The sequence below is a fragment of the Mesitornis unicolor genome, unplaced genomic scaffold, assembly GCF_000695765.1.
Source record: "Mesitornis unicolor isolate BGI_N332 unplaced genomic scaffold, ASM69576v1 scaffold30428, whole genome shotgun sequence".
Taxonomy (NCBI): Eukaryota; Metazoa; Chordata; class Aves; order Mesitornithiformes; family Mesitornithidae; genus Mesitornis; species Mesitornis unicolor.
The window spans coordinates 352-20,300 of NW_010204359.1; the positions used below are offsets into that span (position 1 = coordinate 352).

General features: G+C 36.5%; 1 protein-coding gene across 1 annotated transcript in view; it reads left to right on the forward strand.

Moving 5' to 3' along the window:
* Positions 1-6,246, forward strand: part of RWDD4 (RWD domain containing 4) — a 6,476-nt gene extending 230 nt beyond the window's left edge. The window contains exons 2-7 of the mRNA XM_010191032.1: positions 1,934-2,043; positions 2,154-2,298; positions 3,051-3,165; positions 4,142-4,191; positions 4,356-4,358; positions 5,520-6,246. Coding sequence (XP_010189334.1) covers positions 1,934-2,043; positions 2,154-2,298; positions 3,051-3,165; positions 4,142-4,191; positions 4,356-4,358; positions 5,520-5,552 — 456 coding nt within the window. The 3' untranslated portion in view covers positions 5,553-6,246. The remainder of the gene's footprint in view (positions 1-1,933; positions 2,044-2,153; positions 2,299-3,050; positions 3,166-4,141; positions 4,192-4,355; positions 4,359-5,519) is intronic.
* The last annotated feature ends 13,703 nt before the right edge of the window (positions 6,247-19,949 follow it).

Here is a 19,949-nt window from a genome sequence, read left to right on the forward strand (position 1 = left end):
TTCTAGACCAAATGGGTGTTCGATGTGCAGTAAAGGCTAGATCCATAGGCCGACGTTTCAGGATCTTTGGTACGATGATGCTTGATAGCATGTTTAGGAACCTGCTCCCAGCACAGGTTTGTGATCCCTTAGCTAGACGTCGTGCTTACATATCTATGTGCTGCATAGCTACAGCTGTCAAACTGGCTGAAGGAACCAGCATGCTGCATAATGCTTAAACCAGCTGGCCAGAAATGTCACATTTGTATGTAAAGCTCTGAACCTTCCTTATTGCTCAGTTACAAGGTTCTATTCTCTTGCCCAGAGGTGGTGGACGTGCCTTGTCTACCTGCTAAAGAGAAGATCCACAAAATGCTTTGAGCATGTGCACTGATACAATCTGCTCAGGAGAGTCATGCACAGACTGCTGAGCTGGAGATACGGAATTAGATTCTGGCATGAAGCTCTTGACAGTTTTCTCGAAGTTGAAGACCTGGAAGTTCTGAGTATGGGCTGAGGCAGATCTGAAACTTAGTGTCAGACAAAGGCAATTATACATCTTTCCCATGGAGAAGAATTTGTATTACAAGAAGGCATAGTGCAAGTACGTATGTGAGAAGGTCAAAAGAATTAGTGGGCCATTTTTCTGAGCCTCATTTGTCTCGCACATGTCTCACATACAAAACACGGCAGTAATGCTACTCAATTTATAGGTTGCACTAGCAAGGAGGAGCATGGTCACACAGCTTTCTGTGTGGATTTGTTCAGTGTGCCAACAGTTCTCTCTTTCCTAAGAACTCTGTAAACCATACCACCAGTCCTCCTCTTGGCAGTGGTGGGAACTGGACAGCAACACTGTAGTTGATGTCTTGATAAATGTTGCAGATTCCTGATTTTAATATTTTTAATTAGTTAGTTACTTCATCTCTAAAACAGATGCTTCTGAATGTCAGTTAATTCACCCTGCTGAAACAGACACTGTAAATAAAAAACCACCAACTTTCTTTTTTAATTTTGAAATACAGTAGCCTTACCTTGATTAGGACTTTTTTTCTGACTACATTTCATTCCACATAATTTGATGAAGCCGGATATTGACTATTCTATAATGAGGAAAATAAGGGAGAGTTTTCGGGTGGTCTTGGAACACAGATTTAACCAACTTTGTTGCACTAGTCTTCCAAAATCTTGTATTAAAGAGTTATTTTTGCTTGTATAGTATGCCTTTGGTAGCACCTGTGCTAGTTTTAATTTTTTTTAAAAAAAGTTTTTTATTTAATTGGACATGATTGTAAAGATTGTATATGTAATTTGGGTTCACTGAATTGGTTTGATGTGTTTGATTATTTATATTAAAGTGTGCCTTTTTTAATGTTACCCTTTTTTAATACAGTCTCATTCTACTGACTTCGTAAATCTTTTACTACTCATTCTTTCCTACAGTGAAATAAAATATCTGTAGGGATAAGACATAAATACTGAAATTCTTATCTATTGTACATGCTCTCTTAGGTCACTAGTGTATCATTGTATTTCAATGCTGGCTTGTTGATTTGTTTTCATATTGCTCTCAGCTTGGATGCATGGGGGGAAAATAAGAAGGCTTCATCTTTTCTGTTGGCATATATGATTGTATAGTATCTGGCTTGCAGATGCTGCAAAGTAGCTTCTAAAACCAAGTGATTAACAAAACAAACCAACACGAGGAGAGCTTTGAATCTTTCTGCTGCTTTTCCTTGGATGAAAACTGCAGGGTAGAGGTTAATACTGACGTCATAAATTTAATACTTTTTCTTGTTAAAAGCTTTATTTTCTAATTGATAGCTTTATGAAAACAGTAGTTATCTTAAGGTTGGATAGTCTTAAAGAAGTGAGAGACTTGCATATTGGCATTGTAATCCTTAATAAGTGACTGGAAACTATTGATTTTAGAAAGTTTTTCTTTTGCCTTTAGATAGGTGAAAGTGGAGATCCCAAAGCCTTTCTAATAGAAGTTTCTTGGCCAGAAACATATCCACAGACAGCACCAGTCATATCAATGGATGCTTTCTTCAACAACACAATGTAAGTATTTGTGACACCTTTACTTCCTAGACTTATAGGTGGGGGCTTTTTGGTTGACAAGATGTTCTTCATCTGTCTAGATTATAGTTGAGTTTTATGGTTTCTTTTAGATCTTCAGCTATTAAACAAAGTATATTGGATAAGTTAATGGTGGAAGTTGAAGCAAATCTTGGAACTGCTATGACATACACACTTTTTGAATATGCCAAAGATAATAAAGAGTTGTTCATGGCAAATCAGCCTGTTAACACTGTGGTAAGTAGATAAATTCAGATTTTAATCTCTTGCCTTTAAAGTGGTTTTTACAACTCTAAATACTTCTTTACGTCTTTAAGTTGTTAATTAGTATATTGAATGTACACTTGTCAGTGGTTAAACAGTGTCACAATGCTCTGTGGTCTGTGATTATTATACTTAATTGTTAATTTGCTGTTACTCCAAAATGTTAGTGAGCCTCAGTTCTGTTCCACAGAGTAACATAAAAATGGAGACTTGGAGCAGAATCAAAACTGAAGAGAGCTGAAATGGAGATTAAAGGTGTCTGCTGGCAGCAGGGGGAGGGGCAAATTGCTGCAACCTTCCTAGGATGCATTAGATTGCATAAGTGCACCTCCAGGGTCTCGAATGAGTCAGGCTGGGTCTATTTGTGGCTTCTGTGTTGTATAAGGACATTACTGGCCATTGTGGTTATTTGCTTTGAGGAAGAAGGAACAGTTTCCATGTTTGGGAAGTCCGAATCCCTTCAGACTAAATCACACTCCATGATTAAATTTAAAAAGTGTAAGAGGCGCCCTTTGCAACTCTGAAAGGGATTAATTCCAGTCCCCAACGTGTGTTTTTTAAAACTACAGTCGTGATTATATGCTGGTGAAAAGCTGCAGACTGCTGACAGCATTGCTTCTTTCTGACAGTTGAGATATTTCAGTATGTCAGGTTCAGTAATCACACACAGAGGTGTCTGTGGAACTAATATGCAAAATATTAACAAGAATTTTTATCCTTTTCAGACTTCAGTAAGCAATAGTATTGCAATTGGAACTCCTAATGTGCCAGCAAGTAAGAAAAAAGATAAAAAGGAGCAGTTGTCCAAAACCCAGAAACGAAAACTAGCCAATAAAACAGGTTTGTTCACTATAATACTGTTTGTTTTGAGGAGTATGAGAATCAGATTTTTACAGCAGTGATATCTTGCTAGAGTCAGAATCAGAAGTCGTTTGTTTATGAGATCAACTACTTTCAGTCTGTGGTCTCTGCTTTGCTTGTTTTTCATGAATTATTCTTACCCAAGGTGTTAGTTTTGGTCAAAGTAACTTTCTTTAGAGTAGGGTTTTGAAGATGTCATTGATTTTGTTTTGGTTTTTTATTTCAATTTGTGGCAAAAGTGAAATTTTCAAAAAGTAATTGTGTGAGGAGAGCATTTGGGACTTTGGAACTAAGCATTTGGAACTAAAAATTCGCTTCCAACAGAAGATATTTGTTGAGGGTCTCTCAGAAATAATTCACAATATTAAAGATGTAATTTATAAATTATTTGTTTTGGAACCCAAAATAAAACATGTAATTTAGTTTGTATCCTTGAAATAGAGATGCTTCTGCAGATACTTTATGCTTTCAATGAAATGGTAGGTTTTTGATTGAAAAGTGTTCAATATTTCAACTAATCCTGCTGATGACTTTTATGTGTTCAACCTTAGTTTTTAATAATGATCTGGATAATGCTATCCTATTGCAGTATTAAGTTGTGCCTTGTGATAGCAATTTCTGCATATAATTTACCTAACCTGATTTATAATTGGCATATTAAATGTTTAAAAGGAAAAACTTTGTTCTTGGACTGAATGCATCATTGCTGGTCACGAGCACAGCTCATGTCGCAGTTGCCTTCTAAATTAAATGTCAGATAGACTGATGTGTTATTTAAACAGAATTACTTTGAAGAGCAAGATGTGTTTAAGACATTAATAATCCGATTTTGTCCTCATGGTTTTGTGGCAGAGAAATTAAGGTCTTTGGATCTTTAGAGTTTTGTGAGTTGATTTTAAAGAAATATAAAGATTCCCCTTAGCTTGTGTGTTGAAAATAAAACCTTATTCTGCAGATAACAAAGGAGAGCTTCCGCGAGGATGGAACTGGGTGGATGTAATTAAGGTAATGTGACTGTATTATATGCAGTATTACAAAAATACTGTGTTTGTACATTAAAAATAATTTGTACTTCTCTCTGAAGAAAACTAATCTTTTTTTTTTCTTGCTTTTCTTCCTAACTGTTTGGATTTGACTGTGGTGTCTGATTAATTTCTATATGCATGCAGCATGTAAGTATTTTCAAGTTATATTTTTTTTACGTTTTATTTGCAAGAAATAGTAAGAACTTTTGCTCATTTTGAATTCTAATTTACGTATTTCTCAAATGCTTTAAAGTGCATGGTCCTTCTAAATATTAGAGTCAGAAGGACTTTGATTCATCTTCGAACTTTGTTGGTTTAGTATTTCTTTTTTATTTATTGAGCAATTAAACTTTAATTTTATGATGAGAGAGCTTTGCTAGCCAAATGCCCTGCAAATATTCTGTCTTTGTATGGCAACAAGATATAAGATAAAGTTAGTGGTGCTGCCAGGTTCTGGAGGACAGTAGATATGTAAACAGAAAAAAGGAGCTGTCCCACATGGGAGCACCTTGCTGTCTCTGACGTGCCTGAGCAGTGAATAATTATTTTCTTCTTGCTCGCTCAGCGTTGATTTCTTTCACTCTCTTGTCTTTGCTGATTCAGTGGAAATCAGTATAACTGCTTGACAAATTGGAAAGCAGACTATTTTATTTTCTATTTTATACTTAAGTAATTCTCAGTGTAAGACCTGACACCGAGGTGTTATGTAGAGACTGCTGCTCTAATTGTTAAATAAGAGCAAGTAAATGATGATGGTGGTTCTGGGCAGAGTCCTTAGGAGTTAAAAGTGGCTAACTGTAGTGCATGTGTTGGGTTCCAAATTCACGATTTGGAAGATTCGCTAGATTTCACGAGAGATGCACTACATTTAAAAATTGCAAACTTAGCTTTAAAAAAGAGAGAAATAGTAAGTTAATGTCTCTTTTTGTATTGTGTAAATTTCTGTATGGGAATTCTCTCAGACATATATGAAGATGCTTTTTCCATTACTTCATCTTTTTTATTTTGAAGAACTGATAATGGAGTCTTCAAATTAAATAGAAACAGTACCCCAAGGTTTTTCTGGGATTTTGTGTTGCTTTTTTAAAACCAACCTTCACGTTCAGGAAGTAAGCTCATTTAGTGTTTAAGCTTAAGAAATAATTTTTTATGCTTTTCAGTCTCTTGATATAGCAGCACAATCAGTCTGTATTATTAATTAAAGATGCATGTGTTCTATGTAAGATGGAGATCATCTTGTTCTTGTTTCCTAATAAATGGAATGTCAGTCTAAACTTTGAATACTTTCTTTTTGTGTCTCTTTTATAGTTAAGCAAAACTGGTTCTAAAGATGATGAATAAAGGACTTTGGTACAAGAAAACTCCACCTTTTAATACAGTGCAATGTTGGGTCTCCATCTTTCTCTTAATAACGCTCATATTTGTTGACGTAAACATTTTATAAAGCTCAGTTTCCTAACTTAGGAAAACCTAGTCACACAAGTTTATCTAGAGACTGTGTGGTCTTCTTTGGAAAAACAACCAACCAAACAACAACAACAACAAACTTGCCTTAAATGAAGGTTAGAATGTGACAAAGGATATAGAGAGCCAATATGGTGCAGTGAATAGTGCTAGGTGCAGTGTTTATTAATTTATATTTTACTTTGTAGTATAATGCTGTTATAGTGAATCCAGTGATAATGTAAACAGTTCCTGATGTTCTTATTCCAATTGAAGAAAAAAGCACTATAACAGTGAGTGGTCACTTGACAGCACAATTCATCAAAATAAATTATTCCATGGAAACAAGACCTTTGTCATTTGTTTATCTAATGTGAATGTGGAAGGAGAACATAAAAATAGTTACATGGCAATACAACCTAGAGCTTACGGTTCTGCTTTCACTAGCTGCTGACTGAAATAGTAAATACTAGCGAAAGCAAGGCCAAATATTCTAGTCTGCTCAAAATGGAGTGGTTACAGCAGGAGTATGTCTTCTTTATTCTCTGCGGTATCCATCTGTTAGTCTTTCTCCAGTGGGTATCTTTACAGAAGGCTGGATATCTGAGGGAAGGGAAAAGAGCTTTCCTGCATGTGTCTTGGTGAGTTTTGGCATTTTGTAGCTCTTTCGTTGGAGAAATGGGCATTCCTTGGAGGGGCTTGCTGACTGAGTGGTGGGAAATTGGGAAGAAGTCAGCATTCTGCCAGATGTGTTGGGAGAACTTTTTTTCCTCTAATCTGCACTTTTGTATCAGAAAGAGAAGTCATCTTTACTATATGAACGATTACTGAATACAGGATGCCTTAATGTTATTTTTGTTGTTTTGAGATGAACTTTAATAAATGCCTATTTATCTGCTGTGATATGTGTTTATTTTTTTTAAATTGTGCACTTCTAGAGCCAAGTTTGAATTTGCAAATTATTTTCTATTACAAAGAAAGCACTCTTAAAAATTGGTGGAAGGATGATATCTTCCCTTTTTTTTGGTATATGTTGACGTATAGTATACATGCTCTATTTATATATATTCTTCAGAGTAGCAGTGTTTGTTACTAAAATGGGGGTCAGTTATCCCACTGAGCACCATAGGAGGAGATCTGTTGCGTTCATTGCACGCAGCAAGTCCAGTGTCTCGTGGAAAGAGTGCGCTCCCCTACACGTACCAGGCACAGCAGCTGGTGAGAGGGGTGTTAGAGGCACAAGCTGGATGCTCTCATTCATCAGTGGTGCTGAGGACCTGTGTCATCGATAGAGGAGAGTTTGCGTGAGCATCAGATTAGGACTTCAGTTGATGGAGTGGCAGCGTTTATGCTACTGTCTGTCAAGAGAGCTTATCTACAACATACGTTCAGATAGATCGCTTAAATTTTCTTAAATTATTTCTGTTTTAACAAAGGAGCATACACTAAATATATTGCAAATTTAGTGCTTATCTTCATATATATAAAGAAAAAAAGATACATGAAATGTGACTGCAGGTGAAAGAAAGAAATGAATTTGTTCTGTGCTTTTCATCCTTCTGAAGTGACTAGAGATCTGAAAGAAGTGTGGTCTGTCCTGCTGTCATCCAAGAAGCAGCTGTAGTTTTCACTGAAACAACCAGTAAATGTATCTGCTTTCTCAATAAGGAAAATACTATTAATTATTAAAGAATGCTTAATTTCAGAAAGCCATGATTTATTTTTGAACTCAACTCGTATTTAGTAAACTCTGGTACAGTACAGAAGGGAGGACTTTTTCCAAATGACACAAAACCGGAGGCTCTTGGCTGCAGTCTGAGCAAGAGTGCCCGGCAGGAGGTGACACTGTGGGGAGAAGTTGCTCTGGTGGCACACGGTGATCCTGCAGCAGGGGAGGGCGTTCAGCTTTCGCCTCTGCCGGCATCAGAACGGACTTGACTTTTCCTATTCACCAGCTCTCCAAGGGGAATTGACTTGTCTTTGCTGGTATCCTTGGGGTATAAATCAAGTTGCCATGACAATTTGGCGGAATAGTTTAGTTAGGAAGCGCGGGGGAAGGACAAATAAAGAACCACGTCCCTTGCTTGCTTGTGTTACTGTGGACAACAGCTAAGTTGTTAACCTTGTGAAATGCCCTAATTTTCCAGCTCCGAGTCTACCTATAAATCACATGGTCTTGTGAAGATACCCAAGCAATCTGCTCTGGTTCTGTTATTAAATGTATGTTTGTTGGGTAGTCTGCTTTCAAGGGAAATATTTTTGCATTAGGAATGTTTGTAGTGGGTCTTTGCTTCTGTCTAAATCTTGAAAGGTAATTTGTGTTGGTAAACCATTTTCTCCTATGAGGTGATGTTTGGAACAGGGTCATTTCAAGAATTCAGGTACTTGGTGTTTTTGAGAGGCCACTGGCAACTGAGGGGAGGGAAAATGCAACAATGTATATCAAGAAAGGCACAGCTATAAAGAAAGATCATGACTACTGAGGGAATTCTAAACACTGTTGAAAAATACACCACCAGCACCTCTTTTTAAGTAAAAACCCATTGGCAGTGGAAAAATGGTGATTTGTGCTGTATTTCAGTAGGGCAAGAGTCTCCTGATTGTAGGGCTACATCACCTATTTAAAGTCATGAGGTTTGCAGTAAGGCTTTGGTTGGCCTGAAAAGACAAGTATCAATGCTAGTAACAGTAAAGTAGCAACTGCCCAAAATACAGGGTGGTTGGAAAGGAATTTGTCAGTTCACAAAATTTTCCATACTGCATGGGGACAAATTGCCTTATTGAAGCACTAATTGAAAGAGCTTTTTAAAAAAACACTTTTTATCTATAGTGCTGTTGCAGTAACCACTTGGAAATCTCATCTGATCAAGCATAGCTTGCTCTTTTCCCTTTTCCAAATATGTCTCTGAGAATCTTTCCTTGGGACAAATTTCATGTAGAAAATTGAGGTAGCAGTACCAATGCCAAATGAATTTTCATTTTTTTAGCTGAAATTTAACTTAAAATGTTTCTCTTCGGTCTTTTAATACATATTTGAATTGATTAACATTCCTAATGCCTTTGAAAGTTATTTAATTTTAAGGTATGCATTTTTTTCTTTCTAAACTTTTCTCAGCAGGCTATCATTTTGTGGTTTGTTTGCTTGCTATTAAGGAGATGAGGAGTCTCTCTCTTCTTTTTTTCCCCCCTCTTCTTTTTTTCCCCCTCTGTCAGTCCATATGGTTCCTGGGAGCACATCACTGGGCAGTGCATGTTCCAGCCTCCACTTACAGGAGCTATTACCATAGGAGGTATGGCATTTCTGCTATAAAATTATTTGATATCTCTGAAACACAGTGGTATCTTCTCAAAAGTTTGTCCAGCTCTTTCTGTTGTTGATGCAGCTATTTGAAGAATAAAAAAATAAAAAAAGGTATGGCAGGTGCACAAGAACTGTCACTGTTGCCTTGGTACTTTATACCTTATTTTGGATGAAATTTTTAAGGAAGTTTTTAGTTGTATTTGAATGATGTTAAATACAAGTTCATTCAGTGCTGTTAGTACCAAGACTAAAGCCAGTATTTCTTCATCTGGGACCTAGGTAGAAGTGGAAATGTATGGAGAATATACTGCTTTCATCTGAGGCAATGCAAGTGGTTTGGGGCTATACTGTGAACTTTGCGCTGTGGAAAGAATTTAAATGGTTTGAACCAGAAACGGTTCCCCTTTGGAAATTGTTTCCTTCAACTATGTTTTGTATGACACGCTAAGCTCTTGTAGTTAATGGCAGAATGAAGTGGGGAGGAAATGTTCATTCACAGAGAAAATACCAGAAGTGTGAGTATTTTGAGTGGAGTGGAGGAGGAAGTGGAGGGGGAAAAACCATCCTCGTAAGCAAAACTAGAAGAGCATAGGGGATAAATCTTCATTGCTGCAGGACAGTACAACAAAACTAAAGCTAAGCTTATGGTTGCAGAGCTATAAATTCTGGCATGAGGCTGGGTTGTGATAAAAGACAAGAGGATGGTAGATTTTTCTGTCACCGTCACCTATTCATTCTTTCACCAACATGGATTTGTCTCCATCGCAGAATGGGGCTGCTCCATGACTGTGAGAAGGGTTTCTGTTTTTCTGACTGCTGCGCTTCCCATGGCTCCCTTTCTGAGCCCATGGAAGCAACCTCTGAAAGTCTGGGGTACTCTCAGAAATAAGTTGTGACAAAACATATTGACGAGGTACTGGAAAATGGTGTTAGAAAGTTTGATGTAGGTATAAGAAGGAATTAACTGTTTCTCTTCTCTCTCCTTCATTCAGAGCAAAGTAAGGAGTGACTCCAAATGGCTAAGACATATCAGAATCTAAGTTCAGACACTGGATTCCTATGTCAGACTGAAAGTTTGTCCATCTAGTTTAAAGTTTTGCATAAGTATCCCTTGCTACTGTGTCTGAGCATTAGTGCTTGTGGTTCCTACAGCAGTTTGTGGTTTAGGTGCTTGTGTTTACAATACGGCAGAAATTTGAAAACTGTGATTGCCTACTGCAAGTTGCTTCTGTTGTGAGGTGGGATAAGATCATGGCAATGAGAGAGACAACCAAACTAAAACTTCACTGCCTTAGTGGAGAGGAATAGGGTTGTGTGGGTGCCTCTGAGAGTATAATTTCTTCTGCAGTATCTTTATTACGGGTAATGATCACTGAAAAGCAAAAGTCAGTCTAGGCTGAGTTTGGAAGATATCACTCAAGAAAAGATAAGTACCTTCCTTCTCAACTATCTGTTATAGTGTCACTGAGAGCCAATAAACATAAGCATAGTCTTGGATGGAGTCACTCTTCAGAGCAGGATCTTACTTTAAATCAAATGTCTCTGTCAGTAATGCACTTTATGTTTTCCTGCAGGAAAAACAAACATGAAGAAAGCATTGTTATCTAAAGAGATGCTATCTCCACCGTAGGGAACCATTTGATCTCTGTTTATAGGGAAAACTACGGTTCAATTGACCTTGAAGAGAGAGATTTTATAATAGTACAGGGAAAATGTAGCAACCCATTGATAAAATGTGATGGCAAGTACATAGCCTGTATTGATGTTTAATAAATTTTCACAGCATTATCAGTTTTATATTTTTCTCTGAAGATGAGCACTAGAATATTACAAGGTTTTAGTTAACTGGCATACAGCATTATGATTTTTTTTTCCCCACATGCCATATGTCTTTAGTGTAGAAATTTATTTCCTAGATTAAAATAGTGTTAAAGATACAAATCCACTCAAAGGAAGGAAATAATTTTTACTCAGAAGTAAGGATGTGCCAAAATTATAGCTGCCTGTGTGATGTTTATATGAAAAAGAAGGCATAGTAAGATTTTCTTTATGTGACTACATGTCTTTTCAGTTTTATTTGTGGTTTTTTTTTCCCTCTGATAGTGTCCAAGCAGATGCTTAATGCTTTGCTTTCTAGTGTTCCTGTTAGTAGGAAGGTGATACAAAAACCTGAGTTTTAGTATGCTGCTAAATCTGAACAGGGAAGGAAGCTTTCCCTTTCATTGATGCTGTATCAATGAACTGAAAGGAAGCAGGGGTCGTCAGTGTCTTATAGGATCAGGAAATGGGGAAGAAATGTATTCTATGAGGAGACACATTCTAAATATGAAAAACAAACACTGAACTTCCTTGATATCGGTTCAGGGAGAGAAGATGACAGAAGTATTGAAGAGGTGAAAGAAGGAGAGAGGAACAGCTTGAGGTCTAAAGCCTTAAGAACACGATTGGTTACTTTTCTAAAAAACACAGTTGATAAACATACATTGTTTCTCCACATGTTAAAATTTCTCTAAGGTGTTTTAAAAGATGATAAAATATTTTTGAAGATGTTAATGATAAAGCATTGAGGGGAGGATTAGAATGTCATCAGAACAGAGTTATACACAGGAGCAAATCTGGAAATTTTTATTTGAAGCTGTGGGATTCTTGTATATCAAGCAAATACAATTACTGTAAAGAAAGAGGTCGTAACTCCAGCTGATGGACCTGAGGTGGGGCCTTCCAGGTGGTGTCAGAAATGATCTCCACAATGTTTTACTACATCTGGAAATTTTGAAGAAGTGTCAAGATATGAGACATCAAAAAATTTTTGTAAGGTTTTTGAGAACTTTTTATTCAGTTTTGGAATTCAATTTAATTTATGTTTTTAGGGTACAATAAGTGTATTATTGGCTTTATTATATAAAGAAAGGGCATGTTGTAAACCTAGAATGCAAAAGAAGGAGGGATAGTGAAGCAAATTCCTGACTGATACACACTATAAGAAACCTGTTAGGCTGGCTTTCGTGCTGTATTTCATCAGGGTTGTATTTGTCTCCTTCGTGTATGTATTCCTTTTTGCATTGCTTTCAGGGTTTTGTTGGGCAAAAACCTGATGGTCCTGTCATCCCAGGAATATTATGAAAGAAAAACTTGGAATTAATTGAAGGTATAATTGGAAGAATGGAACTAACTGAAATAATGCAAAAGCAGAAAACGTGAAGTGTTGCATCTCATGGGGAATCAAAAGAGACAGTTCTGACTGAAAAAGCAGTACAGATGGATGATAATCAGGCAGGTGTTACTCAACACTTTTTGGGAACTGGCAAATCATCAAAAGAAAATATAACTGGAATTCACTCTAACAGAGAATCAGACTCAGACATTTCAGATGAGCAGGATCTGTTTAATGTGTCATCTTCATTCCTCAAGCATAAACCTGCCATTGAATGTGACAAAGAACTGCAGCTTCTTAGCCACTGGTACAGAAAGGATGAAAATTTTGTTTTGGGTATTTACAAACCACAGCGTACTAGGTTGGTGCTGAGCTCCTTCTGTTTAGAAGTTGTTTGGTAAAGAATAAATGTGGTTTTCCTTCTAATCCATTAAGGAGATGAATTTATTCTTCATTAGTCTGAAAGTGGTTCACTTCTTTAATCACCGGAAGTTTTATTGCTAAGCATTTGCATGAAAGGAATACTAAGTCTGAAGAGTTCCCTTCAACATTATATCCCACACATGAAGAGTATCTTTACTTAAATGAGCAGCGTGGCTTTTCTTATTATAGTACGCAGTGCAGCATTAGGAGGTATCATTTGAAGGAAAATTTCCCTGGAATCTTTATTAATGATGTTGATAACACTGTCATCAAATAAGCATATGAGACTTTATGCCCATCTTAGAGACAGTGTTACTGAGGCCCAGTTGAGATATATACTTAGAGAAAACAGAGGTAATATGACTCAAACCTGTATCTGTCCATCTGCCAAACTGTGCAGCAATTTGATGGGCTAGAGCTGCACCTACCTGAAGTAATGGTGTTCGTTGATCATGTTTTATGATTAGAGCAGCTTCTTAATTTTCCAGTATCTTCTCACAGCTTTTCTTTTACTCATCTTCGTAGCACATTTTACAGGGATATTTTCAGCAGTGATCCTGCACACAGGCAGCAAGCTAAGAACAAACGACTGAGCTCTTTCCAGAAACTACACAAGGTATTTCAAGAATATGCTCCACTTCCTCTCAGGGAGGTAGCAACCACTGAGCTTCTTGAGACAGTTGACACTAGAAACCCAAAATGAAGAGAAGAGCACTCAGCTGAAATGATCAGCAATACCATATTTCCTAAAAGAAAGAGAAAGGTTAGTTTCAGTAACAATATAAGGAGTTAGAAACATCACTGGTTTTGGCACTCCTCAGAATCTTGTGGTAAGACAAGCAGTACTTAAGTGAGTGTGTTACTGCTGTAATAAATGTGTAAAATAGACAGAACTTCAAAGACACTACTTCTCAATAACCCTAACTGCCTTTTCCTGTTCAATGTACTGTTCAGTCCACTTAAGCATATGTAACTCCTTCTACAGTCTGCAGGCAACTCTTTAGGCTCTACTAGAGGAGCAAAAAGCCTGGAGTTTGGCCAAACAAAATAAAACACATGCTGTGAATTTCTGTTTAACTGCAGAGAATGAAATGACTACTGCAAAATTAGTGCAACAATAATTTAACAGCTAAACCATGCATTTCATTAAGTTTTTTACAAATAGATCTTTTCTGGTTTTTGTATGAAGAACAAAGGAAGAGCAGATGTTTTCTCTGAGGTTCTATGGTTTGCATCAGAGCTAAGAATGTCATTTAATACTTCTTTCTGCCACCCTTTCTACAATGTGGTGCTCATAGTGCTCAGAGGAGCAGTTAAATTATTTAGGGAGATTGTAAAGCTTAGAAAGATTATAGATTTAGAAAGATTATAGAGCCTTCAGTAAAGTTGCTCCTTCTGGGATATCTTTGGGGTTATTTATGTATTTGAAGATTAACTCTGTTGGTTAGTGGTTAGTATGAGTTAGATCAATTTAGTTCTTAATTAATCCTCGTGGCAATTTCCCTGTTTAATCAAAGTGGTTTGTTGATGTTCTTGGCCTGCCCTCCACTTTGTTGATACCTTTCCGCAGTGTTTTATAAGTAAACTCAGGTTCTTATACCAGAGTCACACTTGGTCACAGATTATTAATGCCCTGTTCCATAAGAAGGGCAAATCTTTGAGTTTAGCACCTAGAATGACACATTTTTTCTAGTATCTATAACCATGTTGCAATGTAGACATTTCAACACGCTTTCAGCTCCACTCTTTTACAGCATTATTGTCTTGTAACTTTTCTCCATCAGTTAATATGTTTTCCATTATGTTATCCTGACCCAGAGCTATTAATTAAATCCCAGTCAATAGTTTGTTAGAAGTTTTGACAGGTTTATAGAAGAATCTGTGTTGCTGCAAGCATACCAAGACCTTTATTGCCATCCGCATGCATGCTAAGTTCTCTTCTAGCAAAATATTTTCTTAAATTATTTTGATGATAACTTTTAAAAAATGGAGTTAAGAATTAGAACATTTTTCTCTCTGAGCAGAAGGTTGATCAAAGATTTGAGATTTAGGGCTCTCCAGAAGATCACTGTTACTGCTTCAAGAGGAAGACCTGTGACTGACTTAGAATACAACCTGTCAAGCAAGCAAGCTTCAGAATGCTTTGACAACAATCTTGTGAAAAGTGAGGTTAATGAAAGGAAGTATGAAGCACTTCAGAACATCATAGAAAGCACCTATGTGCAGATATGTCTACCATCACTTTCCGTTATTTAATTCTACCCTGGATGCTGGGGATTTCTTTTCATCATGTTCTAGAGCTTAAAACACGAAAAAATTGAAGATGAGAGCATTTTTTGTCTTGCCTTGAGTCATCCTAAACCTGCAGTAGTTTTATACTCCCAAGTCAGGTGCCTTCACTCTTTCTTTAAATATGTTCTCCGATTTCCTTTCTTTCAGCTTGGTTTTCCCACTTAGGTGTTTATTCTGATGTTCTTTATCTCTCTCTCTCTTAATTGGCTGCAATTGTCTCAGACTTCCTGAAAACCAGTCTTCAGTTTGCTCTGCCTGTTACCTCAATTCTCAGGATTCAGGAAAAGCTCTACAGAAGAGAGTTCCTGTTGCTTTAAATCTTGAGAGAGGCACACTGACTTAGCGTGATGAAGAAGACTGACACGTCTTTCTTAGTTCACCCTGGATATCCGCCTTGGTCAGCAATCCCATCAGAAAAAGTGGGATTGACGTGGAATTAAGGCAGTATGACTCAAGAATCAAAATTTTATCAGCAGTTGTTAATTTATGTTTAATTAAAATTTGTACCGGCTCATTTATTGCTATTAATTCTTTGAGTTAATAACAAACTCAGCTGTGTCTCGCAAATCTGAAGAAGCCAAGGAAAGTATTAGGTATGACCAAGAATAACTTTTTTCCTCTCAGCTGTAAAATGAGATCTAAGTGGACTCATTCAGCACTGGGGTTTTGGGGATGCTTTTTCTATTATATGAGCTCACAGACAGAACACTGTGTTAATCTGTTGATAAAAGGTGTAACACAAGGTACAATATATCTATTTTTTGCTTCACTTTATCTCAATTCTTTCCTTCAATCCTCATCTTAGATCACCTTTCTTGTCTGTGGATATATGCTCTGGGATTTACAAGTTTGTAAAACAAAAAGGACATTATTGAAAACAAATCTGCTTTGTGTTTTCTTCCTACCCAGTCCCCTTTACCTCCTCTTTTGCATCTCAGTGAAACAGGTTTGGCCATTGCTTGTCTTATTCTACAACATAGAGCATGCATGAAGGGATGTTAAAAAAACCCTAAAATTGTCAGGTAGAAATAGTAATGCACAAGTTATTGTCTAGGATTGTTAGAAATTACTTTGGTATGACTTGTGCAGAAAGACTTATTTATCAGTGCACTGGGTATAATGCAGACATTATTTCGTTGTAGCAAGGGTTATCACTGGTTGCCTTCCAGTACATTTTGATCCAACAAGCTTCCATGCTTGATAGGTTTATTCTCTCTATTTAGCTTCATCACACCAATATCTATAAGAAAAATGTAAACTGGGGCAGAAGTGGAACTGAAGCCATCAACAGCAGATCCCATTCCTTCTACCTGGAACACCTACTCAATGACTTTCAGAAAATCAGCATCACCCAGTTCCACTGGTCAGCTCCTGACAAGGACCATATCTGAGGGAAAGTAACATAGATCAGAAGATGTAGGAGCTGCAGACAAGAGGCTGTGTTTTAAGTACTCTGAAAAGTTAAAGTGAAAAAATCCTCTTGTATTTAAGTGAGTCTGGAAGTGGTAAGTAAGCTTCTAAAAGAAGAAAAGATTGCTTTAACACAGGGAATCAGGAGTTATAATTTGATTTATTGGTGCCACAAGTGAGAGCCGAAAATTACAATTTATTCTAAGCCTTTGCTATCAGATTGTTGATGTTTGCAGAATTTCCATGCATTTTTTCTGAAGTAACCAAAATTTCAGTATTGTTCTGTAGTGCAGAGACTACTGGTGCTTATTTTAATATTATAATTATCACAAATTGCCATCATAATAATCCATGTATTTGGGATACTGCAATGCAGTGTTCACATTGTTCTTAAGAAAGGTCTTATATTCGTGCCCCAAAATATAAATTATAAAACATGCTTTAATTTTCAGTTGTTTAAGCTGGTAAATGTGTCAATGTGTATGGTTTGTAGGTAAGATATCACGTATTTAAAAGCATATTTTTCTTTTCCACTGGAACTAAACTCCTTGTAACAAAAAATCTTTGGGGTGTGAGATTTGTGAAATAATGAATATTTTCTGAATCCTGCAAACAAAATATTTTTTACAAAGGACTTCAAACTTTAGGCCTCAAATTATCAGTCAAGAATGGAAATATAAGCAAATATTCTTGTAAAAAAAAAGAATCGTGTTTAGCTAGTTCCTTACTTTGTTTTAATCAATATTAGGTGCTGAAAGTAGATTTCTACCTGGACCAAAACCCCCATCTCTTTTCTTCTCTCAATTTGAAGGCAGTTCAGCTCTGGCAGGGAACTTGCATCTTCCTCTTTTGAGGATGAATGTGTCAAGTTGCAGCTTAAATCTCTGATCTTAGTTATAATCATTACTCAGCTGGTGTATTTCTGTATGTTTTAAAAAGAATATAGCTACCTGTATGTTTTGTTTTGTGGTGGTTACCTTCACCAGTAGTTGCTGTTCTCTGGAGTGTGCATTACCCAGCAGAGGGAGCCGAAGCCAAGAGCTGTCAGATTTTCACAGAATTGTCTTGGTTGGAAAAGATCTTTAAGATCATTGAGTCCAACCTTTAACCTAGCACTGCCAGCTCCACCACTACACCATGTCCCTGAGCACCACTTCTTCCTGTCTTTTAAATACCTCCAGAGTTGGTGACTTTCCTAGGCAGCCTGTTTCAATGCTTGACAACCCTTTCAGTGAAAGAAATTGTTCCTGATACCCAATCTAAACCTTCCCTGATGCAACTTGAGTTGGCCTTTCAATTTACAGGGGGTTCCCTGGTGAAAATCCTCCCTTACACTTCACAGGGCTTTGGATTTGGGCATCTCTCCTCAAGTTAGCTTGCAGGGGACCAGGTAGGAAATCAATGTAATTCCCTATGCTAAGTTATGACCTATTTTTGGAACTGTCACTTTAGAGACAAAGCAAGCAAAGCAAAACTTTGTGATGTACATGTCGTTGTTCTTTGGGTTTTATCTATCCCCTTCTTTGTAACATGAATAGGAACACCAAAATGGTATGAAAGAGAAATGACTTTGAGAGTAGACTAATTATTCCTGAGAAAATTAGGCCAGGTAGAAGCAAGGATGAATAGGTTATCCATGTCTCGAAAAGGAAATCTCTCAAAATTCCTGAATACTAACAGGTTGGAGGATATTTCTGCTATATATTAAAATGACATTTTGTTTATTAAGAAATAAATTGGCTGGAAAAGGATAGAAGGTATAGTTCATGCATATTATGTGTTTAGATTTTATTCTGCACAGAAATATGTGACAAGTGTCTAAAGTGTTTATTTTGACTGATAATTCTGGAACTAAATGTTTAAGTGTTACCAAACTTATATGTCTTCATTTTTCCTTAAAAAGCACAGTATTTTGATATATTCCAGTTTATTCCAATTCATCATGATATTCTGGAGAAAGTTCTGATTTTTTTTTACTTAGTCAATTTTTTATCCAGCTCAACTGCAATTATTTCTTAAATGTATATTCTTAGAAGCTTGTTAAAATTCAAGCCATTTTTAAATTATATCAAGCTATGTTTTCATTATTACATGTGAAAACCTCAGGCCTCTAAAATGATTTAAAAGTAACTCTTAGTGCTATGGAGAAGAGGTTAGGAGTCTGACATTCCATAAAAAGCATTTTAAAAAAATTATTGAGAATAGTGATATAGCTAATTTATTTATCAATAAGCATGAAGGATTAAGACATACATCTCCTTGCCTTGGGTGTGCCAGTACTGACATCGGCAATGAATGAGGAACTTCTTGTTGTTTGTTTTTTTTTTATGATAACCACTTGGTGAAGACAAGAGAGGTTTTATTATTCTTGGTTTTCTTTCTGTTCATTACATCATAAGATCAATGTATATTTAATCAACTTTTAAAAAAAACTTCCTTTGACCTAAAGGATGGGAGGAGTGCTGATCCTTCTGGACAAATGAGCTTCTTCCCATGTGTTTCCTTCTGCACTTGGAAAAAGTCATCCACAGAGAAATAGGTAGTTTTTGAGACATGAGGATTAACAGCTGAAAGTGGTAAGGAACACCATCTTATACCACTTCTGAGTTCTAGCTGGTCATATGAACATAAACAGTCTCTAGGAGGAGGTAGAGTTGACTTCTTTGTACTACAAAAGGCAAGAAAGCTCGTGCAGTTAATTGTAACTGAGCAATCATATAAAATGCTGGTCCTTATTGCCTCTAAGCTGATTGCTATGTGCTCAAGTAATTTGTAATTTTCAGTGCTGTGGCATCCTTTGACTTCTGCAAAACATTTAGTCTATTGGTTTTAAGAATTATGACCAATGGGAGACATTTAAACTTCCCTAGGTAATAGTCAAATCTGCTTTCTACACCACTAATTGAGGGTAAATGGTTAGCCTATTAGACCTCCTACGGGATTTTTTTTTCAAATTCAAAATCTTGTCATACAAAAATGGTAACAGTCACATCAAATAACCTCAATTTCAGCTTGGGTTTCTGTTCTCTGGCAGTATTTTGTCATGACCTTCAAAGGAAGGTACAAGACAGTTTATACCAAATTGGTGTCTAATAGACTTCGCTTTATGGCTTCCTCAGAAGTTGCCTTATATACTGAAGAGTGAGGTTTTATTAGATTTTTTTTTAATGTCTGAATCCTATCTAACTTTTGAAGAGCTCATTATCCATGTTTCAGCATTTCAAAGAGCAGGAGTTATTTCTGTATTTATTTTGCTGTCATTTTAGTTAAATAATGGCATACTTGTCAGGACTTTCAATAGGCATTTTCCAACATTTCAATGGGAATTAATCTGTCAAATGTAGTAAATAAAAAAAGAAATGTAGAAATTTCAAAAAGATTAGCAGGAGACTCATAAATTTGAAAAACAAAACAAACCGTAAATTATGCAGTTTACAATTATACCTCCTCAGCACTAGCTGTTGGATAAATTACAGCACTGTACGATACTTTGAATGTGCACTTTAGGATCTTCTTAGTTAAAGAAAATAGAAGGGGAGAAAACTTACAACTTTTTTGGAAGAGGAAATATGTTATATTATCATTTCATTCAGATGCAGTGAACTAGCTATAAAATGACACTTCTCTGTTTTAGGTTTTATTTTTTATTACTTTTTTTGCTGCTCCTAATTTTTTTTGGCAGCTTTTTTTTTCTGTCTCTGCACCTCATTCCTGC